The sequence below is a fragment of the Sus scrofa genome, chromosome 17, assembly GCF_000003025.6.
Source record: "Sus scrofa isolate TJ Tabasco breed Duroc chromosome 17, Sscrofa11.1, whole genome shotgun sequence".
Lineage (NCBI taxonomy): Eukaryota > Metazoa > Chordata > Mammalia > Artiodactyla > Suidae > Sus > Sus scrofa.
In genome coordinates, this window is record NC_010459.5 from 52,114,848 (window position 1) to 52,140,236 (window position 25,389).

The following is a 25,389-nucleotide window of genomic DNA, read 5'->3' on the forward strand; positions in this document are numbered from 1 at the left end:
TATTAAGAATTTTGGGGGAGTTCCCAACATGACTCAGGGGTAATGAACCTGACTAGTCTCCATGAGGATGCGGGTTCCATCCCTGGCCTCACTTAGTGGGTTAAGGATCTGGCGTTGCCATGAGCTGCGGTGTAGGTCACAGACTCAGCTTGGATCTCTCATTGCTGTGGCTGTGGTGTAGGCTGGCAGCTGTAGCTCCTATTCAACACCTAGCCTGGGAACCCCCATTCGGCACAGGTGAGGCCCTAAAAAGCAAACAAAAAAAAGGATTTCTGGATGGCGTCTGCAGAGTGATGAACCTGAGAGCAGGGCCCTGTGTGAGGTGTGCTCACACAGCCAGTCATGGCTGCCAGACCACAGGCACAGAGTGCCCCCAGGGCCTTGGTGTGAGTGAGAGAAAGGTGCCCTTCCCATCCTGGAGGCCCAGCCTGGGAGGGTCACAGGGACCGGATGTCCCCTTGGCAGGGGGACCCGCACAGCCGTCCTTAGTGGCCCTGATTAGAGACCCCATGGGGTGGGGACCCCGATGAAGCCCCAGAAGAGGCAGCTCAGAGGTGGCTCAGTTGAGAAACATCGTCGTTTCCCTGGCCAGTTTATACTTAGCCCTCTCAGCAGCGCTTATGAGGCACCTCCTGTGTGCCTGCCTCACAGCGGCACCCACGCTTTCTCTTTTTGGAGGCTTCGAGTCAGGGGCGCTGGGTACCAGCTCCTTCTGGGGCTTTGGCCAGATTTCTCCCCTCCCTTCCTCAGTTTCCTCTGCTCCAGCCCCTCAGCAGCTCCTCGCACTGTGAATGTCCCCACCGTGGCCGAAGAGTCCCCATAGAGTCCCTCTTCCTCTCTCACCACTGTCCCACAAGCTGGCCGCACACCCACTTTCTGTTCCTCAAAGCTCATGCCCATCTCAGGGCCTTGGCACTGCTGTCCCCTCCACCTGAACGGCTTCTCCACCCCCCGCCCCCGGCTTCTCATGATTCGCCTTTGCTTCATTGTGCTCCTGCCTCACTGCCCTCCTCCAAGGCCCTGCTCTCCTCCCACCCCCACCCCCAGCTTTAGTTCCCTCACAGCACCTGCCACCTGTGCATCCATCTTACCAGTGGCTTATTGTTTTCCTGCCCAGGAAGGAGGAACAGGGCCTGACCAGAGTCGGTACTCCATAAATAGTCCTGGAATGAATTCAGGATTCCTCGGGGTGCTTCCGGAAACCAGGACACCACCCCTCCCAGCACACTTCGGAGCTGAGGAGCTGAGCCACCGGGAGACCAGGTGAGTGAGCTGGGAGCGCCTGACCTCAGGGGCCCAGCCTCATGGGTGAGGGTGGGAGGAGGGGAGGGCCTATCTGGGGCTCAGCTGGTGCCTGGTCCTCCCCAGGACGGAGCACTGAAGCCAAGGCCTGAAGAAGGTTAAGCAGGAACGGCCAGCGTGCAGGAGTGGGAAGAGCGCCAAGCGGAGGGCACAGCCTGTGCAAAGGCCTGGAGGGCACAGAGGCCAACACAGCCAAAACACAGGGTTGAAAGTGAGGCCGGCCGGCGGACCATGGCCGCGAGGGGCTGGGATGGGAACCTCTGCAGGGTTTCAGGCAGGGAGTGCCATGCTGTTTGGTCACTGACTGGCTCACCGATCACCCAGGTTGTGCCCTGCTCTGGCTGGGGTCCTGCTGTCCACACAGCTGCTCAGAGTGGCAGACGTTTGGGGCCCTCAGGATGCTTGGAGCCAGGGAGCCAGCAGGCCTGGGCCCACAGGGCTGTGGCCCAGGAGCAAGAAGCGCACCTTCCGCCTGGGGGCTGCCTGCCGCTGGAAGAGGCCCACGCCTGAAGGGGCGTGTTGACCAGGCCTGTCTGCAGAGGCTGCTCCTGCTCCTTTGAAAACGTCCTGCAGGCAGCTGCTGTGCCTCTGGGTGCTGGCAGCCGGCCGTGGGTCACCCCCCTGTACCCTCAGGACAAGCCCCTGAGGGACGGCCGTTTGCGATCCCCTTTTCGCAGATGAGGAAACAAGACTCCGAGGTGAACTCACTTGCCCCAGGTCACAGGTGGTGCTATTTCCCAATCTCTCAAACAGGAAGAACATTCCATCCCAACCCCGCCTCTAGGAGACTAAGTTCTAATGCCGAACCAGTCTTGCTGTGCGACCTTGGGTGAGCAGCTCTACCTCTCCGAGCCTCAGTGTTCTGATCTGCCAAGTGGGCCTAATAAGCTCAGGCAGATCAACTTCCAGGATCAGCTGCCAGGAACGTGTCAATGATACCTGTTTGGATCTCAAGCAAATGACAGGTTTCTCCCAACACCACAGTGTTACTCACACATACACAAAGGCGCACACACACACACACACACGTGCACTCTGCAGGCCTGGCATGGGAGTGAGCCTAAGGGTCCCTGGCAGTGGAAGAGGATGTCCCCATCCCCCACCCCTCATCCCTGGCCCCTGAACCTCACAGTCGGGGCAGAACTTACGTGATCCTCCGGCTCTGGGCACTGCTGAAGCCCGCGAAGGAGGCGCTCCGGCCCATGACCCCCACGGCCCCCGCATCCCCGGAGGACAGGAACCGCACCCTCACCGACATGGCTGTCACCTGCAGGGAGAGGACAGGACAGTCAGCCTCTCATTGGCACCCAGTGAGTGCTGACCTCAAGCCGGCCACCCTCCACTGTGGCCCCCAAAGTCCTGACAACCACCCCAGTGGCAGGGCGGCTGGCACTGTGTCCAGCTCACAGATGAGAAAACTGACACTCAAGGAGGTTAGAGAGCCTAACCCAGTAGTGATAACCAAGCCCAGGTGTGTATACTCTGCACCTGGGTCCTTAATGCCTGAGCACGTGCCAGGGAGGGGGGGACCAGCAACTCCTGAACTGGCTCTTCTCACCTCCCCTCAGCTACTCCTCAATAACCCTGGCCCCCCTCCACAAACCCTGACTGAGTACCTACTATGCGCCAGGGACTGAGCAAAGCAAGGCAAAGCCCCTGGCCTCCAGGGCTCCCGGCCAGCAAAGTCCATGATGAAATAATGGGAGTACCTGACACAGGCATGGGGAAAGCAACCAAGAGCTGAGAAGGAAAGTGTAAGGAAGGAAGGAAGAAGGGGAAGGGGGAAGGAGGGAAAGGTATCTGAAGCAGGGGGAACAGCATGAGCAAAGGCCTGGAGGTGCAGAGGACAGAGTATAACCCAGAAATGGAAACAAGTTCAGTAGGTTGGGGTGTGACTCTAGGTGAGGTTGGGAAAGCCAACAGAGTGCAAGCTGGGGGGGCCTGGGTCGCCCCAGGGAGGACCTTGGCTTGCACTTGGGTGAGGGGAACGGGGAGCCCTGGGAGGTTTTGAGCAGGAGGTGATGAAGTCCACTTCACAGGAGGCCAGGCTGCTGGCATCACAGGCTTCCAGAAGCTCCCGATCTATTACCCCATCTCTGACCCAGGCTGCAAGGAGGCCGGCCTAGATCCCTGGTGGTCCTTTCTTTTTTCCAAACCATCTCAAGATTGGAAAAATGCCACCACATCCCTTGGGAATATTGCCCAGTGTCTTCCAACACAATCGGAAAGTTCTCCCCCATATCTAACCTAAATCTCCACTGCTACAGTTTCCTACCTCGCTCCCCAGACATGATGGTGTCAGTGCCAGGATTCCAGGGACCCCATTGCCCTGGGAAAGCTTTGCTCCTCCAGCTCTCCCACGTTCCTGCTCGGTGAGGCCCCTGCCTCCCACATCCCCTGCACCTGGCGGCAGAGTCCAGGCTCCATCCTTTTGCCCACACTGGGGCCTCTGCCTGGAATAACATTCTCTTTGAGACCACATCTGTCCAGCGTCCAGTCCTGCATTTTGCTTGTGGCTGGCACCTGCCATGGGCTCCAGAGCCCTCGTACGGACGGACCCCCCCCCGCCCCCGCCGAGCAGGTCTGTGCAGCCCCCACAGCTTTCTTTTCTGACACATCCTGCCCCCATGGGTCCCATGGGTGCTGTGCGTAGGTGAGCATCAAAAACAGAAAAGCCAGACCTGGGCTCAAACCCCAGCTATAGCTATGCCACCCACTGGCTCTGGGCCTCCGTGAGGACATCTGTAAAATGGAAATTCACAAAAGAACCAAGGAGACAATGCGCTGCCAGCACGTCATGTCAGATGGACACTGGAAAGCACTGTTGTCCCTGTGCCATGGCCGACCAAGACCCCAGCCTGGAGACCCGGCTGCTGGGGCAGGTGAGCGGAGGAGCAGCTCCTAGCCTGCCTGGGGTGGGTGGGGGTGGCTAGCGAGAGTTTACTGAGCACCCGCTGTGTGCTGAGCCCCCGTGCCAGGGACTGTCCCATGTTAGAGTCGGTGAACAGCGGCCAGTGTGTGACTTGGCACCATTTATGAGAGCTCGTGATTAGGCCAGCCGAGAGCCCAATGCCTCATGTAAGTTCCCTTCTTAGATCTACACAACCCCTCAGGCCTAGGAGCTACTGCGAACCTAATTCCATAGATGAGGAAACTGAGGCTCAGAGAGGGAACAAGACAAGCCCAGGGACCCAGCTCGGAAGCGGCAGAGCCAGGCTGAGAGCTCCGTGCCAGCCCTTCTCAGGCGCGTGGTCAGGCAGCCGGCGCTCCAGGGGTTTGCGGCAGCCCCACGGAGAGCACCCCCTCTGCCCTCACAGTCCCTACCTGGGCTCTGCTGCTGCCAGCCTGGACCAGCTCGCCAGAGTCGATGGTTAAATTTTCAGGAATGTTGGTAGCTTGAAATCGACCACGATAGGATTATGAACGTCGTGGAAATTGGCAAGTGCTACAAATTAGATTTGTTATTTTTTTTTTTCCTGCTGGTTGTTGAACTTTTATCAGCACGCCACTGCCCCCACCACTATCAGCACATGCTCTGGGTGGCACTGGAACCTTCTCAAACTGCCTAACACGCCCCTCCCGCCACCAGGCTGGGCAAGGGGAGGAGGAGGGAGCAGGCAGGGAGATGCCCAAGGTCAGCGGTTGGGACGAGGGCTCTGGAGCCAGCCCCGGGTGTCGGGGACCGGAAGCCCTCCCTCCACCTCGCCACCGCCCTCCCTCCCACGCCTTCTGGGTCATTCCTCCGGCCTCCCCCAGGTCCTCCACTTCAGGATTAGAGAGAAAGACAATTGCTAACTAGTTCCGCCCCATGCAGTTCGCTACAACAAACCCACCGTCCTCCCGTCCAGCATTAGGCAGGAGGGCCGAGGAGAACGAAGGTTGGATACAATAAGCCAGCACCTGGCTGTGGACTGACTGCTCACAACAGGTCTGTGAGGTTCAGTGACCCCGCTTCTCATGAGGAAAGAGGCTTGAAGAGGTGAAGAGCCTGGCTCAGGGACCTGCTTCTTCAATGTAAGGTCTAGCTGCCACATGAGATTGGCCTCCTGGCTAAACCTTCCTTTTCCGGCCCAGGTGTCACCTCCCCCAGGAAGCCTTCCCGGACCTCCCCCAGTCCCAGTTCCCTCTAGTTACAGTGGACTGTGAATGGTGACTTGTCTGCCCCTGCTGCTAGACAGACAGTTCCCTGGAGGCAGGGCCAGGGCTGTCCTCTGGGGCTTGAAAGAGTCACGGCACATCGTTATGGGGCCACAGGATGAGGATTAAAAGACTGGGGCTGCTTCCCCACTTCAGCAGGCTGTATAGGGTAAGAATGAGAACTCCCACTCTGTGCTCGACTCCAAGGCAGCGGTGGACAAAAGTCTTCTGTAAAGGGCCAGATAGTAAATTTTTTTGGCTTTGCAGGCTATATAATCTTTGTCACAACTACTCAACTCTACCATTTTGACCGAAAGCAGCCACAGAAAATATGCAGATGAATGAGCCTGGTGAAGTCCCAATAGAACATTATTGTAAAAAGCAGCAGGTATTGAGGGATGACCCCTGGGGAGTCAGCACTCTGCCTGCTACCTGCTCTAAAGGCTTCAAATCTCATTTAATTCTCCCAACTCTATAAGGAGGCAAACATTATTATTATCCTTCCCATTTTGCAGATAAAGAAACTGAGGTGCAGAGAGGAGGAGAGATGACTCATCCAAGGTCACACAGGTAGGAACCGCGAGAGCTGGGATTTGAACCTGGGCATGATGGGCTCCAAAGCCTGGCTACTTCATGCTAGGCTGCACCTGCTTCCCCAGCAGCCCTCCTCTCCCAGGGGGAAGGAAGGGAGCCCCAGAATGCAAGCCGGTTCCTGAAGGGACCTGCCAAGCTAGAAATGGGGTGGCAGAGAAAAATCGAGCCCATCCCCTGCAAGCTTCAGGGTGTGGGAGCCCAGGTCTCTGTGCGCCCCTTTGGATGAGCATCAATCCCAGCAGCGCCCCCTCCTGGCTGATCCCTGGTGGGACCCATCCTTTGTAGCTGACCCCTGTGATCTCACCCAGCTGGCTGCAAAACAACCCCCCTCCAGTGGACTGGGGATGAGACGGCCAGGCTGAGACCCCTGGAACCCTGGGAGCCTTCAGAAGGCTCTCGACAAGCCCCAGTGAATGTTTGCCTCCTTCGACCAAGAGTGACAGCCTAAATGTTTAATTGTGGATACAACAGAGCACTCGGAACCACTCAGAACAGAGGCTGGGCATCTTGGAGACCCCATTCTTCCCCCAGACCGCCCCACGCCGAGGACATTACCCTTTAGCTGCTGGACTGTGGGCAGGCCGGGTGATCCTGGGCAGCCGGTACTCTGCACGGCATTAGCGACAGGCCGGGGACCTCGCTGGGCCCCTGGGCAGAGGAGAGAGGCACAGAAGTCATGCAGGTACCAAATCTTCGGTGGCAGACAGGACTGTCTCTCCCCTGTGGGTCCCTCGCTGCCTCTCTCTGGCCTGGCACCTGGGCAGCCCCTGAGGCTTGGCTCCAGCGGGTGAGCACAGGGAGGCAGGCCAGCTGAAGGGGCGCCTCACCCGTCAGCTGCTCCCCAGACACTGAAGGGACATCCTGGACCTCGTCCCTCAAGGTGCGGCCGGAGGAGCCCGAGCCGCACCACTAAATCTGTCCTGCTCACTGCTGCCCAAAGCTGCCCGCCAGCCACGGAAAACCTGCAATTTCACCTCATTTGGAGGTGATGTTTCTAAATTTAACGGCGTGCGCTCTCAGGGCTGGGCAGCTTTTATGCCTGAGTCCCTCACTTAGGGCTCTTTTATATCCACTCAAATGCCAGCCAGGGATTAGTTTGCTTATAGGAGTTTCCAAAATAGCCCTTTGGTTTAGCATGAAAGGAAATGGCCAAATAGCCCAGGATGAGGATGTGAGTTTACACGGAAGAGGGCTGGGCGTCCCGAGGAGGCTGCTGCGGGAACCAGACTGTCTGCAGCAGAGTCCAAGTCCCTCATTTTACCGAGGGCCAGACCCGCCCGGAGCGGCCTGCCCAGGTCACCCAGAGCTGAATGGAAGAGCCAGAAGGATCCAACCACCCCAGCTCCCTGCTCCTCAGGTGGAGTCCCCCTCCAGGCCTTTGCCCTGGCTGTGCCCTTGACCTGCATGCCCTACCCCTGGGTCTTCCATGGTAGTCAGGCCTGGACTCCAAGGTCACCTCCTCAGAGAGGCCCTCCCTGCCTGCCCTGGCTACGGTGGCCTCACCACTCACCCTGTTTCAAATCCTTCAGAGAACGTCTCACCGCCCCAGACTGTCTTATCAGTTTGCTTGGTGATCGTGTGTCCCTCACAAGTCTCAGCTCCATGGGGTGGGGACTTCTGTCCTGTTCACAGCTGTGTGCCCACAGCCCCACCAAGCTGGGGGCCCCAGCAAGTGTTGGTTGAAAAAATGAGTGATTGAAGAACTGTGTCTGGAGTTCCCTCACATGATTTGCTCACACAACACACATCTATTGAGTGGCTACTGAATACAAGCACGGGCCATGCAGCCGTGAACTAGTCTGGTGGGGAACAATTAGGACGCGAGGTGACGAGACTGTGCTGCTGTAGGGAACTAGCTGAGGCACAGGGAGCAGGCAAGGACCCCACACCCAGCCCAAGGGAAGAGACCTCTGGAGGAAGAGCTATCATATGTTGAAATCTGGAGGAGGAATTGGCTAGGCAGAGAGCGAGGGTGGGATGGAAGAGTGTGCCAGGTATTAGGAACAGCATATGCAATGGCTCAGAGGCAAGAGAGGATCAATTAGAGGAACAGCAAAAAGTTCAGTCGGTCTAGCTGGAGCATCAGGTTACAAAAGAGGATCCTTGAAAGGTGAGTTGGGGACCAGGCCCTACGGGGGTGTTTAAATCGCATCCAAGGAGTAGACAGGGCAGGCCTCCAGTCCTCTGGATGTTGACAATGGCACCCCTTTGAGTTCATTCTCTCTTTCAATAAACCCCACTGCCCTTTCGCCCAAGAATGCTGTGTCCCAGTAAACAATGAATGAGTGCCTACTGCATGCAGGGCCCCCACCTTTTATGGGGAAAGCCACACAGGCTGTGTGGCCTCTGCCAGCTTGAGCTGGGTTTTGCCCTCTGCACACCGTCCGTGCTCCACCCCTCCCCTGCTTCCCCCCAAAAAAGGCCCAGCTATTTGAAGGCACCCAGAGAGGGAAAATCCTGCAGCTGGTCTGCCCAGGACAAAGGCCACACGGGCTCCCATGCCTGCCAGCTTGGGCCCCTGTCTCTGTTGTCCCCTGGGCTGTGCTGGGTGACTCTCCAGAGCCAAGATGTTTGGGGCCAGGAATGAAAGATCCAGAGAATCAGGAGAAAGTGATTCCACTGCATGTGATCTTGAACAAGATCCCTCCCCTCTGAGCCGCTGTCTTCTGTCTATAAATGGGTGGATCGGGCTAGAGCTCAGGTTCCCGACGTGCAGCCCACCCTGGGCCCAGGGAGGAATGCACAGTGGACCCCATGCCTCACTCGCTTGGCGTGTCCTTCTTACTTTAGTCCCCTTTCCATCTGGCTCTCTGACACTTGTCACCCTTCCTGTTTAGCAGGGTACAGAGCTGGCCCCAGGCACAGAGCCGGAGACAGACAGAGGAGGGAGCCTGAAGGTAGTCGGGGTTTTGTTAGATTTCACTTAAGGTAACCTTCCATTTAGAGTAAACTGTCTTCTGTATAATTTAAAGTGTGTGGTTTTTTAAAAATAATAGTGTGTTTAAATGAGAGTGACGGATTTGAAGGACACTTAGATTCCATAGAGCACATAGGAACCCACCTTCCTGGCAGCCCCCATTCCTGGGTCCTGCCACCAGCTCTCATGGACCACCATTGGAAGTGGCTCTGGCTTCTGCTGTAGGAGAAGAACAAGCAACTCCTTGGGGACCCCCAGCTGTCTCTCCAGAGTTCACTGTCCCACAACTGCAGGTTAAGTGGAAACTTCCTGATGGCCAGATGGTGTAAGACCAGGCACGGGAGTCAGGATCCGGGATCCAGGAGGGTCCTCGGCCACAGTTTATCATGCAGTCCCCAGCCCCCTGTGTCCTTCCTGCCCAGGCAGGCCTGAGGGGAGCTCCTGTCCTTCTCCAACTCAGGCTCTTTAAGGACCAGTCAGAGAAAGGGACAGACAGGCCATCTCACTGGACCTCACAGCATACGTGTGCCCATCTCGCAGATGGGAACGCTGGGGTGCGGCCACAAATGGCCAGTGCAAGGGGCAGGTTAGATAACCCATACAGAGGAAATTATGTGGCCATTAGGAATGTGGTTTTGAGGAATAGCGACGCGGGAAAATGTTTAAAATAAGATGTGAGTAAACCAGAGCGAGATGTAAACTCTATACAGCCTGGTCTGCTTTATTTTTGAAACAATACCTTACAAATGTACTGCAAAGGACATGTGTTCCCTCGTAATTAGGAAAAAATGTTAACTTGAAGAAAATCAGGGATTGACCAGACTGTCCTCAGTTGCACAGTCAGCAAGCCGCCCAGCTGACCTTGTGTTCTCCAGGGGAGAGAACGCTGCTTTTCAGGATGAACCTGGGATCAAAGGAGAAAATTTCCTCTTAAAAGAATTTTTTTTTAAGGACCACAGATATCGTCTGCACTCCCAGCTCACTCCACTGGAGTTTTATGAAGTAGAGATGACTCATGATTTTCTGTGAAACATCCAGAGGGTGTTTTAATTTAAACGGCCCCTGATCACCACCCACGCACTCCCATTGCCGGGTCGGCCAAGGGTCACCTGGAAGAGGCCGCGGTTCCATTCACAGGGGAAGGAGCCTCCTGAGGCCAAGGCCATGGGGATGGGAGTTGGGGGTGTCCAGGGCAGGGGAGGAAGGTGGCTGGGCTGCCCGGAGATGGGCGGTGATGAAGCTGTGCCCCTGGGAAGCACAAGAGGACCAGCTGAATCCCCTCTTAAAAGCCATCCCGGAGTTCCTGTTGTGGCGCAGTGGAAATGAATCCGACCAGGCACCATGAGGTTGCGGGTTTGCTCCCTGGCCTCGCTCAGTGGTACAGGTCTAAATGTGGCTCAGATCCCATGTGGTTGTGGCTGTGGTGTAGGCCTGCAGCTGTAGCTCCTAACCTAGGAATCTCCATGTGCCACGAGTGCGGCCCTGGAAAAAAAAAAAGAAAAAAAAAAAAAAAAGCCATCCCCATCCTGGTCTGCCTAGGACCAGGGATAACAGTGGGGCTGAGCACAGGGACTGGACACCACCCCTCTGAGCCGGTGCTGTTACCACCCCCATTTCACAGACTGGGAAACTGAGGCTGGTAGCACTGAAGAGGCCTGAACTAGCAAGTGGCAGCAAGAGGTCTTCAGTCATTCACCTTGGCATGCCTGCAGATGGGCAGCATGGCACAGGTGTGTGAACTCCTAACCCACATCGGAGGCGTGAGGAGGGTCGTGGGGAGGGTGTTATTTGGAGTCCTCACTCCGGAAGCTGTTAGGGAAGGGTCTCTACCTCAGCACATTCTTTGTGGGGTCGGGGTGGGGGGTCCTATGTATTTAGCAGTACCCCTCCCCGCCATGCCAGGAGCTCTCTGCCCTCCAGTTGTCACAACCAAGACTGTCTGCAGACACTGAACTGTCCCTGGGGCGGGGGAGGGGCCGGGGTGGGGAGAAGAATCGAAACCGCGGGAACCTCTGGGTTAAAGGCAGCCTGGCGGATGGCATTAGAGGGCTACATCAGGCGTGCCAAGGAATGGCTAGGGCCACCTTCTCCCTCAGGATCGGGGGCCCAGTGCACAGGCCCCACGAAAATGTGGGGATTACTTTTAAAATCAGAAGACTAAAAAATGAACTTTTACATCAAAGAATATTTTATTATATAATATAAAATTATATTATCTCTATATTAACAGAATGTCTTTTATTATATATGTCCATCTTTATGCCAACACAGTCGCAATATACTGTACTATCTAATTTTTTTTTTTTTTGAGGGATTGTCCCAGAAGGCCCAGGTGCTTGTGGGGACGGGACCCTGCCCTTGGCCCTTTCCTAAGGCTGCCTCCAGTCTGTCTGCCTCCAGAACCATCCTCCCACTTCCAGCTCCCTCCCAACCCCAAACCTTTATTATGCAAATCAGAATCCTCCTTCCCACCTATCTCAGTTTCATCTCCCCTCTCCACTCTGAATTCCACCAGGCCTGGCCCAGTAAGGTGGAAGAGCTAAGAAAGCCAGGCCAGACTTTGCACTTGGTCCAAATTAATCCATCTGACCCTCAGCGAAATATGGTTCTGTAAGTTCCCCTTCTGACTTTGGGGGGCCTGGGATCTAGGCACAAGTAAGGTCGTTTCCAGTTTGGGCTTTTGACCTATAGGCTTTAATTCCCAGACTTTTAAGGCTCTCTTAAGTGGAGTCTTGTAGGTTGTGCTTCTCTACATAGGTTTATTATCCTAAAAGTCTTCTCTTTGGGGGTTTGCAGGTCTGTATTTCTTTGTTTGGTTATCTGGCTTGGCTGCATCGACTTCAAGGTATGATTTGTAATTCCTGGACAGTGGTCTTTCCTTGGTTTCCTCCCAGTCCCTCACTTACCTTTTACCTTGTATAACTTAATGGGCTGTGTGCGGCGTGCATGTGTAAAAAGCATCTAACAGAACCTTCAAATATTTATGCGGCCGGATCTGTCAACATTCCTTCTATGTTTTCGAGTTTAGAACCTGCTTTCCCCACCTCTGCAATGCAGTTTCCAATCTGTTGACCACTGAAGTCTCGTTCCCTGGGTAGGAGTCTTGTCCTCCCGCCAGGCTGAGGCTGAAGCGCCCTCAATAACATCTCTAGCCTCCATCTCTCTCCTCTGCGGCCTTGGTCAGCAGATCTCACTGTGCGCCCTGCTTCTCAGACACACCCTGAATCTGTTGCCTGTTTCCATCCCCACCCCAGTGCCAGGACCAAGCCCTGATCACCTCTCTTTACTGCCTCCCGGCCCCTGCTCGCCCTCTGCCCCCACCTGAAAACCAGAGTGAGATTTGTGTGTGTGTGTCTTTTTAGGGTCGCCCTTGTGGCATATGGAAGTTCGCAGGCTAGGGGTTGAATCGGAGCTGTAGCCTCCAGGCTACACCACAGACCACAGCCACTGCAACGCGGGATCCGAGCCGCGTCTGCAACCTACACCACAGCTCATGACAACGCCGGATCCTTAACCCAATGAGCGAGGCCAGGGATCCAGCCTGCAATCCTCATGGATCCTAGTCAGATTGGTTTCTGCTGAGCCACGATGGGAACTCCCCAGAGTGAGATTTTTAAAAAGTCCATCTGTTTCCTACAGCCCACCCCAGGCTCAGGGATTCTGGGAAGATTTGGGACTAAAATCTCTCTCTCTCTCTCTCTCTCTCTCTCTCACACACACACACACACACACACACACACACACCACACACCACACACCCGCCCCAGCACACACAGAAGGCCCTGAAGGAGGGGGTGCCTAGGGATGGCCGTGAGCTCCCTGCTCACTGCAGGAAGGCCGGAGCCCCTTCCCACCTCTCTGACGTTAATTACGACCGGGTCTGGTCCTGGTAAAGGCAGGATGGCCAGAGGGATTACAAACCCTTTACACAGTCCACCCTGTTGCAGCCTGAGAGGCAGTCCCTCACCCCACTGGCAGCGCAAGCACCTAGACCCTCAGTGAGGATCCTCAGCCCAGCGGTGCCGAGTCAACCTCTCGGAATGCCAGCCGCCCACCCCCATCAGGCCCTGGGGCTCCCGCACAGGCACATGGGCTGGTGGAGCAGGGCTGTTTGCTAATAGAGGCTGTTAACAGCACGAGAGATGGTCAAGGGTTCAACAAGAGATGAGCCATCTGGTTGGCCCGAGGTAAACAATTTACGAGAGAAAAGTCAAGCCAGCTTGCTGTTCTGGTTTTTCTTTCAACAGTGCAGATGTGCAGCTTCCTTTGCCCCTTGGTGCTGACAATGATCCCAGGCATCCTGGCCTCTGCTACTCCGGTGCCTCCCTGGGGAAGGAAATCAGGTTTTTTTTCACAGTTTTTCTTGCTCCATTTTCAGGACTGAGTGCCTTTATACCAGCTGGTTAACCCACGTTGTAAGCAGAGTATGTTTCCTCCCAAAGGAGCAGACTTTCCAGCACCCAAGGCCTTCAACGCTGAGAATCTTCATCCTTAAGTTTGTTTGCTGTGGAAGAAGACCCCTACTGGTCTCCCCAGGTATTGCAGCCCTCCTCTACCAGCCACTGCAAATGCCCACCAGAAAGTGAGAGAGGGTCTCCATTCGTGTTCATGACGTTCAGGGTGAAGCCAGTGGATTCCCAAGTATGCGGAATATGCATGTGGCTTAACAGCCTGAAATAAACAGATTGTGCTGAAATTCTAATCCTGGAGTTTCCAAAAGTGTTGCAAAACATTCCAGGCAGACACTGGAGTTAGTGTACTACAAGCTGTTTATCAATTAATTCCTTCTTTGCCAAACATCCTTACCCGGGTCTACTGGGAGATGATTTCGGGGGAAATGCATCTCCAGTTGTGTAATGAAATCACCAGGGAAAGAGGGCTCACTTTGCAGAGGCTCATGTTACAGAAAATGTGGCCGGAACAGGTAGTTCCCATACAGACAAGGCTAGTACGAAGTCTTGAGCTCATGTAATAAAGAAAAGTGACATCTGGGGAGTAGGCTTTAGGGACTCTGCAGTAACCACACATTCTCAGGGAGGGTGATGCGTCTAAGGCTTGGGGTCAAAAAACTCAAGTCCAGCCTTTGCCTCCTGCTAACTATGTGACTTGGACAAATCATAAACTCTTGGAGTTCCCGTCGTGGCGCAGTGGTTAACGAATCTGACTAGGAACCATGAGGTTGCGGGTTCGGTCCCTGCCCTTGCTCAGTGGGTTAACGATCCGGCGTTGCCGTGAGCTGTGGTGTAGGTTGCAGACGCGGCTCGGATCCTGCGTTGCTGTGGCTCTGGCGTAGGCCGGTGGCTACAGCTCCGATTCAACCCCTAGCCTGGGAACCTCCATATGCCGCGGGAGCGGCCCAAGAAATAGCAACAACAACAACAACAACAACAAAAGACAAAAAGACAAAAGACAAAAAAATAAATAAATAAATAAACTCTAAGCCTCACTTTCCTTGTCTATAAAATAGGAACCATTGCAATTACCTTCTAGTCGCCTTACATTACAGTTTCAAGGATATCATTAAAAGGAAAAATCCAGTCATCATTTATGGCTTTGCCTACTGCTTTGTGCTGCTAATATTAGAGGCCAAAGGGGGTATCTTCATTTTCTGTGGCCTCTGTCACAAAGTACGGTAAACTGGGTGTTTTAACACAACAGAAGTGTATTGTCCCTCAGTTCTGGAGGCGAGAAGTCCAAAGTCAAGGTCTCAGTAAGGCCATGTTCCCTCTAATGCCTTCAGAGAGAGTCCTTCCTCACCTCTTCCGGCTCCTGGTGGTGGCCTTTAATCCCTGGCGTTCCTTGACTTTTAGCCACACCACTCGGTCTCTGCCTCAAGGATGCCACGGCCGTCGCCCGTGTGTCTCTGTCTTCACAAGGCATTCCCCACTGGTCATGAGGACCCCATCATAGGACCAAGGCCCACCCCAGTGCATTCATCTGAACTTGATTACACCTGCAAAAACTTTATTTCCAAATAAGGTCACGTTCACAAGTTCAAGGGGGCAAGACTCTTGACGTATCTTTTGTTGGGGGGCGGACACCATTCAACCCCTAACAGGTCAAAAACGCTTCGTTTAGCCAGGTAGTTTCATGAGGTTTGGGATGCGCTAAGGTGGGCTCCAAGCATTGGTGGGGCAGGGGAAGAGATCCGGACTGTCTCGGGGAAGAAAGCCCAGAACTGGGCATGTTGATGATTGACAGCCGGAGGGGGAGGGCAGCGCAGAACGCACGGCATTTTTCAGGCAGTGGAATCGTAGGATGGGGATTCCAGACCTGACTTCCCGGAGTGCTACCCCTGGGTTCGCGTTACCCCCACTTCTGTGGACTGTCTCTCTTCCCCTTCTTCTAGCTCACTGCTGTTGGTCTGCGGGCACTGGCCCGGAGCCCACCATCCCCTCACTGGGAGCCACGCCGGGCTAAGCAGACACAGCCTCCCTGGGACAGGAAACCGGAGCAGGAGGACAGGAGGCAGAAGATGCTGGATGGCGTTCATTCTGACTTCAGCGAGGCCCTGACGGCAATGTCTGCCGTGAGTACGTCTCGGGGTCCCGAGCCCCTGGTCCAGGCCACTTCCAGTCCTGCTTTTCTGGATCCATTCAGTGAGCCTCCCCACCTCCAGTGCACATGCACGCACACACACACACACACACAGCCTTCCAGGAGACCCCTCGGCTTAAATCAGCCAGATTCTTTCACACTGGCTCACAACAGATGTCTCCAAAGTCCGCTCTTCTAGCAGCCTTGTGTCAGCAAAACTTTAGGAAAAATGAGAGAATTGGAGCAGCATCCAGCATGGGATAAAAGGAAAAAAGACAACAATTTTAGGAGAAGAATGGAAAATTTTTAAAAAGTTAACATGTCAGCACAAAGGTATTTGAAGAAATGTCAAGACCCTTGAGAATCCCTGGGGACGTGCAGGGGCCAGGACTTCTCACTGGGGTCTCGAGCCCTGTGTAAATATTAGGGGAGGGGTACCCTACAGGAAGCCTGGCAGATGTCGGCACCCAGGGCCTAGGTCCTCCCCGGGTGTCCACGTGAGTCCCATGCCTGACACATGGATACGAGGGGCGGCGGTGGCCACTCCCTGACACATTGCCCTCTGGACAGCGTGGTACCCTCGCTTTCGGCCAGAGCATCACGGCCTTGGCCAGGCGCCCTCCCCTGCTGCGGGCTTCTTCCTGCACACATGCTGTTTTGATTCCACGCCCCCTCAGTCTCCACTCATTTTCCTGCCTAATGAGGTGAGCTTCACCCAGCCCAGTGGCAGTTCCTGTAAATGCTGGCGTTTCGATGACCCAACGTGGTGAGCTTACAGGGAAGTGCTCCCTGAGGGCTGGGCTGGCTGGAAACAGAGGCTTGGCCCCTTGCAAGGACGGTAATGAGGTCTGAAGGTTCTGATGGCACGCAGGGGTGCTGTGGGCGCCAAAAGCCCTGGGCTGGCAGGGGTCAGAAGATCTGGGCTCCAGCCCCAGACATGCTAACTAGGCGTTCGTCTCTCCTGGGTAAAATGGGGATAATGCCTCTACCGCTGTTAGGCTCCAACTGGATGACAGATGTAGAATCAGTCTGAAAACCACAGAGCTCTAAGCAAGTACAAGGACATACCAATAGTACCGTCACTGCAGCAGTCATTATCATTGTTATTTGCACCTAGAATCTTCTGTGGTTGGCAGAATATTAGGAGGCCCCCAGGGACTTTCGATCTTGACAATAATCCTCTGCCCTTTGTGGTGGGTGGGCAGGACCTGTGACTATTCGGAGCTGCAATTCCTGTGATTATGTCGCCTTCCAAGGCAGAAGGGAGATTATGCTGGGCAGGCCTGAGCCAATCAGGTGAGCCCTTAAACAGGACCCGCTCTTCCAGGCCAAATCGGTGTGAAGCATGAGAGGGATGCGGTGCGAGAGAGCCTCCATCGCTGGCTTTGAAGATGGGCGGCCACGTCACAGGGAATATGCCAGGCCTCTGGAAGCGGAGAGTGGCCTTGGCGGACAGCTGCGAAGGAAGTGGGGACTTCAGTCCTGTAATCACATGGAACTGCATGACGCCACCCACAACGGTCTTGGAAGTGGGTTTGTCCCCAGATCCTCCAAACATGAACTCAGTCCAACCAATATCTTGGAAACCAGCCTCTGTCCTCCAGAGCCGGGCGCTGCTAAACGGGACTGTCTTGAGCTGCTGGGTTTCTGGTGGTTTGTTCTGTAGCAATAGGAAACCAATCCAGGGGTTCCCATTGTGGCTCAGTGGGTTAAGAACCCGACATAGTGTCTGTGAGGATGTGGGTTCCATCCTGCCCTTGCACAGAAGGTTAAGGATCTGGCGTGGCTGTGGCTGTGGTCTAGGCCGGCAGCTGCAGCTCCGATTTGAACCCTAGCCCCGGAACCTCCATGTGCCACAGGTGGAGCAGAAAAAAGGAAAAGAAAACGGATCTTCCCCGAGAAGGAAGATTTAAAGCGGAAGAGGCTCCTTCCCCAGCTCCACTCCCAGGGCAGCCCGGCTGGAAGCGAGTCCTGACTCTCCCGCTGGCTGGCGGGGGGAGGGCGGGGATGCTGCGAGGCCTCCTTCGCCACGCAGAAGCCCAGCTGCCTCATCTGTGAGATGGGGATGGAGATGAAACGTGCATAAAGCATCAGAGCATGCTCAACATCGCTGATTATAAGAGAAATGCAAATCAAAACTACCATGAGATACCACCTCACACCAGTCAGAATGGCCATCATTAATAAATCCACAAATAACAAGTGCTGGAGGGGCTGTGGAGAAAAGGGAACCCTCCTGCACTGTTGGTGGGAATGTAAACTGGTACAGCCACTATGGAGAACAGTTTGGAGATACCTTAGAAATCTATACATAGAACTTCCATATGACCCTGCAATCCCACTCTTGGGCAGCTATCCGGACAAAACTCTACTTAAAAGAGACACGTGCACCCGCATGTTCATTGCAGCACTATTCACAATAGCCAGGACATGGAAACAATCCAAATGTCCATCGACAGAGGATTGGATTCGGAAGATGTGGTATATATACACAATGGAATACTACTCAGCCATAAAAAAGGATGACATCATGCCATTTGCAGCAACATGGATGGAACTAGAGAATCTCATACTGAGTGAAATGAGCCAGAAAGACAAAGACAAATACCATATGATATCACTTATAACTGGAATCTAATATCCAGCACAAATGAACATCTCCTCAGAAAAGAAATCATGGACTTGGAGAAGAGACTTGTGGTTGCCTGATGGGAGGGGGAGGGAGTGGGAGGGATCGGGAGCTTGGGATTATCAGACACAACCTAGAATAGATTTACAAGGAGATCCCGCTGAATAGCATTGAGAACTATGTCTAGATACTCATGGTGCAACAGAAGAAATGGTGGGGGAAAAACTGTAATTGTAATGTATACATGTAAGGATAACCTGACCCCCTTGCTGTACAGTGGGAAAATAAAAAAATAAAAAAAAAAAAAAACAGCACAGTTTGCAAACCAAAAAAAATTAAAAAATAAAAAAAAATAAAGCATCAGAGCAGAGGACGTCACACAACACGTAGTAAATGCTCAGGAAACATGAACGTCGCGCGTGTTAACAATTAGAAATCAGCTGACGACTAACACTGGTCAGCCTGGGGTCAGCACAGCCCTGCCCCCACACCAAGGGCATAGGAGCACAGGAATGAGCCCCAACCGTGCCCTGGAGTCAGCACCTGAAAGCCACAATTTTAGAAATAGTGGGTGGTACATGACTAACCCTTTCAGTGGAGCAAAGGCCAGGCCTCGTGCCCTGAGCCCCTCGGAGTCTGGGGCAGGCCTGGGGGTGTTTCCCTTTTCAAGACCCTTTTGCTCTGGCTTCTCTAAAGAGGAATTCTGCTGCCTTACCCTGTCCCCTCGGCGGGGAAGGTGAGGGTTGGTTTTGTTTTTTGTTGATTTGGTTTTGTTTTTTTGGCCATGCCCATGGCATGTGGAAGTTCCTAGGCCCGGGATCAAACCCTTGCCATAGCAGCAACCTGAGCCACTGCAGGGACAACATTGGATCCTTAACCCCCATGCCACAAGGGAACTCCTACCCTGTCCCCTCTGCTCAATGAAGCATGAGGCCAAGGCCTGTCCTTGCAAGGAAGAGGCTGACCTAGGATCCAGGAAGAGAGGTGGGTCCAGTCTCCCAGCTCTGTTTCTGGCGTGTGCCCTTGCCAGCCCCACCACGCCCCCATTAAATTCCTCCAGGCTCCAGACCCCTGGGGCTCCTCTGACTGCTCTTCTCATTCTCTCCCATCCTCGGAGCAGCCAAGGAGCCCTGACCACCCCGGCATCCCCAGCCTTCGTGGGTCCTCCTGCCTCTGTTCCCGCTGACCCCACTTTCAGCCACAGTTGACCCCAGTGGAGGCTGGAGCTTGGGCTGTAGAGACCGTGAGTTTCCAATTAAGCACAACTCAAGGAGTTCCCTGATGGCCTAGTGGTTAAGGCTTTGGCATTGTCACTGCATGGCACAGGTTTGATCCCTGCCCCGGGAACTTCCACATGCCACAAGCATGGCCAAAAAAAAACCCAAAACTGGGGGTTGACTGCTGGGGATGCCAGTCAAATCCATAGTAAGATGCCACCTGACACCCACTAGGATGGTCATAATCAGAGACGAACAGTAACAGGCCTTGGCGAGGATGTGGAGAAACTGGACCCCACAGACCGTGTTAGTGGGCATGCGAGGCAGTGCAGCCGCTTAGGAAGAAAGCTTGGCAGTTCCCCTAAAAGGTTAAACACAGAGTTACCATATGGCTCGGCAGTTCCACTCCCTATTTCACTCCCAAGGGGATGAAAACACATGTCCGCATAAAGCCTGTTCACACATGTTCATGGCAGCATTTTTCATGAGAGCCAAGAAGTGAAAACCACCCAAATGTTCATGAGCTGGTGAAGGATAAATAGAACGTGGTGCATTCACACAGTGGGTGCTTTTCAGCCTCACAAAGGAATGAAGTACTGATACGGTTCAACGTAGATGAGTCTAGAAAACGTTATGCTGAGTGAAAGAGGCGACACACAAAAGGCCACATGTTCTGTGATTCTGTTGATATGAAATGTCCAGAACAGGCAAATCCATAGAGACAGAAACTAGACTGGTGGTTACCAGGGCAGAGGAGACTGGCCATGACTACTCATGGGCACGGGGTTTCTTTGGAGGGCAATGAAAATGTGCCAGAATTAGATGGTGGCAATGTTTGCACAACTTGGTGAAAAGTCTAAAAACCACTGAATGGTATGTGAATTATATCTGAAGTTTTAAAAGTCCTGACGGGGAGTTCCCGTCGTGGCGCAGTGGTTAACGAATCCAACTAGGAACCATGAGGTTGCGGGTTCGGTCCCTGGCCTTGCTCAGTGGGTTAACGATCTGGCGTTGCCGTGAGCTGTGGTGCAGGTTGCAGACGTGGCTCGGATCCCATGTTGCTGTGGCCCTGGCGTAGGCCAGCAGCTACAGCTCCGATTCGCCCCCTAGCCTGGGAACCTCCATGTGCCGAGGGAGTGGCCCAAAGAAATAGCAAAAGACCAAAAAAAAAAGTCCTGACGGCTGCTTACTAGCTGCAGGACCTTGCATAGGTGACCTGGCCTGAGCCTTCCATTCGCCATCTGTAGACCAGGACTAACCACAGTGCTGCTACCTCCTGAGTCTGCTGGGATCACAGTTTAAAGGCAGGAAAGCTCTGCTCAGTGGACGGAGCTCATGTTAGGATGAATCCCGGGACTAGTGTCAAGCTGGGGTGGTCTCCCAAGGGGCTGCCTCTGCAAGCACTTCTGATCCCTCGTACCCATGCTGCCTGGCTCACTTTCCCCGGCTTTCCACCCCCGCTCCCCGGGCCTCTGTGTTCCCTCTGCCTGGAGTGCCCTGCACGTCCTCCCTCGGCAGGTCCAGACCTGCCCCTGCCTTCAAGGGTGCCCCCAGCAGCTCCCCCTCCGACCCGCTTCCCCTGACCCCTCAGGGCCTCAGGGAACACTGTTCCCTTCCAGAGGCCCTTAAAGGGAGGCGCCCATTGCAGGCTGAGTCACACCAAGAGCTTTCACCTCCTGAGCCAGGTTCTGGGCCGTGCGAGGAGAGGGGTCGAGTCTGATTTTAGTGTGTCCCCAATTTCATTCATTTAGTGCCGTTACCATTTTCCCCGTATTTGAGCACCACCTCTAGTATAAATTCTTTAATAGCATTTTAAATTGGCTCAAAAAAATGCATATTTTATTGACCCTTTTTTTTTTTTTTTTTTTTGGCTGTGCCACAGCATGTGGAGTTCCTGGGCCAGGGATCAGATCTGAGTCACAGCTGCGATCTACGCCACAGCCTCGGCAACACTGGATCCTTTAATCCACTGTGCTAGACCAGGGATCGAACCTGCATCCTAGTGCTGAAGAGAAACCACCGATCCCATTATACCACAGCTGAAACTCCAACACATGTATGTTTTAGAAGGGTGTTTCTCATAACTGTAATTGAAGGGCCTAGTGCCATTTGCCACGGATACTAATATAAACAGTAACTATAAAATATTCACATTAAACACAAAGCCAAGTTGAAGGGCCAGTAGGCATACTTGCCTGCTAAGCCTCTGACCTGTCAAGGAGGTGATCCGTGGGTCTTAGTGAGGCATCAAAGACATATTAACAACAAATAGGGAGCTCCTGCTGTGGCACAATGGGCTAAGAATCCAAATGCAGTGGCTCAGGCCCCTCTCTGAGGCCAGGGTTCGACCCGCAGCCTGGTGCAGTGGGTTAAATATCCGGCATTGGTGCAGCTGCAGCATAGGTCCAGCTGTGGCTGGGATTCAGTCCCTGGCCTGGGAACTTCCATATGCCTTGGAAAAAAAAATACATGTTGACGACAAATAGAGTCAATTGGCATAATCAGGACGGAAAGACACTTGAAAGAGACTTCACAGGAGACCTGTGAGTGAGTCACTGTTATTTAAGGTCTGTGCCTCCTGTGTCATCTCCCCCCAGGTCCCACAAGTTGTGACTTCACACCTCCTTTCCTGGCCCCTCATCTAGTGGGACCAGCCTGCCTCCCTCCTCCCAATCCCCTGTCCTATTTTATTTTCTCCCTGGCACTTAATAGCATCTGATCCTATGTGCTACATTTTCCTTGTCCAGCTGTCACCCGGCTAGAATGGCAGCTCTGAGAAGCAGCTTCCCACTGACAGCCCGCACGCCCCAGAAGGACCCCGCGCCTGGAGGCGATCAGCAGAGAGCTGCTGAATGAATGGGTGGACGGAGGGAGGGATGAATCTTGGATCCCCAGCAGCCCTTCGCACTCTTACCCTCGCTTGGTCTCAACTCTCACACTTAGGAAGGAGAGGTCCCAGTAAATAATTGCTGAGTGAGCAAGTATGTGAAAATGAATCACCTGACACATTTTTGCCTGGAGAGTGACGTGCTCGGTTTTTTGAGAGAACTCGGATTTCTTCATGCGTGTGTGCTTTCAAAGTCCTTGATTCTAAATTCTTCCTGCAGATTGTCTCCAGGACGAAAGGAACCGAGCCTCTGCCAAGAAAAGAGGTTGAATGCTCGGGCCTCCAGTTTAGATTAAAAAGTGACGGCTTACCAGGAAAAGAGAGTTGGGGATCCCAAGGAAGTTGTGGGTAGCTGGAGGAGTGGGGAGAGCTTCCCCCAGGGCCAAACTCCTCCCTGCCCTCCTGCCCAGCGCCCCTGGCGCACCGCCAAGGGGAGAAGCCCGCCAGACACACAGGCCCGCTGCAGTTACTAAATGATCTTAAGTACATCAAGATGGGTGCGCTGACGCCAGCCACTCCAAGAGGATCTGGAATGAATTGGGGGATTGTTAAGATCGCCGACTTAAGCCTCTTCTCACAGGAAAAATATTTATTTCACTGAGCTCTGCTTGTTGGAAAGCTGCGCCTATAACAGTCTGCATCGATCTAGCAGAGTTTTGGCTACTGCTGGGTTTTGCCTCCTCTTCTGTAGTGTGTGTGTGTGTGTGTGTGTGTCCACGATTATTAAGCAATCAGCCAGAAGACACAGAGACACAGCCAGGACACTCTGCTCTACTTTAACCAGAAAAAAAAAATGGACACAAACTGAGTTTGTGCCATGAGATACAAGACATGGAGTTTTATCGTCAGAGATGCCTGCTTGCAAAACGCAATTGCCTCCTTGCCTTCCCTCCCCTTTTCAGTATGCTCTCCCCGCTGGTTTGGAGGGGACTTACAGGCGAGCCTGAGCAGAAAAGTAACACTCACTCCTGTCCTTCCAAGGAGCGTGATTATCCTTTAGTGCAGCGTGTTCTTTCTATCCCATTTCTCTCTTTGGAGCCCAGGGGCCTGGGTTGGAATCCCAGCTCTGCCACTTGCTGGCTGTGTGACCTGACAGTCAGGTCACCACTTGGAACCTCTGTTTCCTCATCTGGAAGATAGAATAATGATAGGACCCACCTCTGGGTTGTTGGGAAGAGTAAACAAGAAAGTACATAACGAACTGAGCAGATTTTCCGACACATAGTAAATGCTCAATAAAGGGTACCTGGTTTTAGAGGATACATGCGATACCTATACCTTCTTTTTCGTGACCGAGTATAGCATATACATTTGCTCATTGCACTATTCTCATAAGCACTTGTAATGACCACAAAACTGTCCATTGCCAGGCTACACCAGCTTTATTTTCTTCTGTTCCCTATGGGTAGGAATAGAGGCTGCTTCCATCATGTTACGAAGATTGCAGTGACAAACTTCTCTAGAGTCCGGTCTTGATCTGCATTCAGCGTTCTTTAGGATGAAACCTCAGAAGTGGAATTATTGGGCCAAAAGGTATGAACCCTTTCAAGAACCTCAATCTGTCATATTTAGCCCTGTGAGTTGTTTCCAGAATGATGACCCATGGACGCGTGTGAGAAAATCCATTTCCCCCTGTCCCAGCTGCATTGAGGATTATTCCCTTTTCATAGGGTTAGGGTTAGGGTTAGGGTTAGGGTTGTTGCTAATTTGACAGGCAAAAATATCATTTCGTTCTTTAATTTGCATTTGAAAAGTCTCGCTCACTGTTTTTCTAATACTGATGTATCAGCTATGATATGTTGAATGCTTACTGTATGCCAAGCATTGTTGACCTCCCCCTTTTTAAAAAAGGGATGAAGAGCTCCCCTCGTGGCTGTCCCTAACACAGCTTTATCACCACAAAGAGGCGGAGGTAGGGGCTCGAATGGATATCTGTAGACCAGCGCTCATAGCAGCATTGCTTACAACCGCCCAAATGAGGGAGCAGCCCAGGTATCCGCTGACAGAGGAATGAATGGCGAAACGAAAGGGGGTCTATTTATACAATAGAAAATACTTCGGCTTTAGAAAGGAAAGAAGTTCTGATGCATGCTACTAAATGGCTAAACCGTTTTTTGTTTTTTTTCTTTTAGGGCTGCACCCACCGCACAGGGAAGTTCCCAGGCTAGGGGTCAAACAGCCACAGCAACGCCAGATCCAAGCCACATCTGTGACCTACAACAGAGCTCGCAGCAACGCTGGATGTTTGACGTAGGTGGCCAGGGATCGAACCAGCTTCCTCATGGATACTAGTCAGGTTTGTTTCCACTGAGCCACGATGGGAACTCCAAAATGGGTGAATCTTAAAGACATTATGCCGAGTGGAATAATCTAGTCACAAAAGGACAAGCATTGTATGATTCTACTTATGGGAGGTTCCTAGAGCAATCAGATTCATAGGGACAGATATCAGAATGGGGGTTACCCTGGGCTGGGGGAAAGGGAGGATGAGGAGTTATTATTAAACGGGTGCAGAGTTTCACTTGGGGGAGATGAAACAATTCGGAAGATGAATGAGGGCGAGGCTCTCACACAATAGTATGAGTGTGTGTGATCCCATGGAACCGTACACTTAAAAATGGTCAAAATGGCGTTCCTGTCATGGCGCAGTGGAAACAAATCCGACTAGGAACCATGAGGTTGCAGGTTCGATCCCCGGCCTCATTCAGTGGATTAAGGATCTGATGTTGCCATGAGCTGTGGTGTAGGTCTCAGACACGGCTCAGATCTGGCGTGGCTGTGGCTGTGGCAGAGGCCGGCAACTGTAGCTCCAATTCGACCCCTAGCTCGGGAACCTCCATATGCCTAAAAAGCAGAAAAAAAAAAAAAGTCTAAATGGTAAATTTTGTGTTACGTATATTTTACCACACCAAAAAAACCTCCTTGATCTTCATAATATCTTATGAGGTAGATGCTATTATTGAGCTCCCCCTTTTTAAAAAGATGATGAAGAGTTCCCCTCGTGGCTCAGTGGTTAACAAACCCGGCTAGTATCCATGAGGACCAGGGTTCGATCCCCGGCCTCGCTCAGTGGGCTAAGGATCTGGAGTTGCCGTGAGCTGTGGTGTAGGTCACATTCCAGGCTTGGATCCCGAGTTGCTGTGGTTGTGGCATAGGCCAGCAGCTGTAG

General features: G+C 53.2%; 1 protein-coding gene and 1 long non-coding RNA gene across 10 annotated transcripts in view; one reads left to right on the forward strand and one right to left on the reverse strand.

The window, feature by feature from the left end:
- The window catches only part of RIPOR3 (RIPOR family member 3), a 75,916-nt gene that overhangs the window by 26,799 nt on the left and 23,728 nt on the right, over positions 1–25,389 (reverse strand). For 2 of the 4 annotated variants that reach the window (XM_005673005.3, XM_021077862.1), the window contains one exon: positions 2,451–2,569. In XM_005673005.3, the coding sequence (XP_005673062.1) occupies positions 2,451–2,560 (110 nt within the window). In that variant the 5' untranslated portion in view covers positions 2,561–2,569. Of the gene's footprint in view, positions 1–1,091; positions 1,227–2,450; positions 2,570–6,588; positions 6,682–25,389 lie in introns of those variants that run through there. The other 2 variants (XM_013985456.2, XM_021077863.1) reach the window with 2 other exon arrangements.
- LOC102165584 lies at positions 1,098–24,422 on the forward strand. Of its 6 annotated transcripts, none has more exons than XR_002340011.1 (7): positions 1,110–1,263; positions 5,955–6,009; positions 10,572–10,680; positions 11,747–11,795; positions 13,329–13,486; positions 15,300–15,479; positions 23,630–24,422. It is a non-coding gene; the product is annotated as an uncharacterized LOC102165584 (long non-coding RNA). The 6 variants fall into 6 exon arrangements; XR_002340012.1 differs by lacking the exon at positions 23,630–24,422 and adding an exon at positions 13,198–13,293 and having other exon boundaries at positions 13,393–13,486; positions 15,300–17,689; XR_001302202.2 differs by lacking the exon at positions 23,630–24,422 and having other exon boundaries at positions 1,111–1,263; positions 15,300–17,689.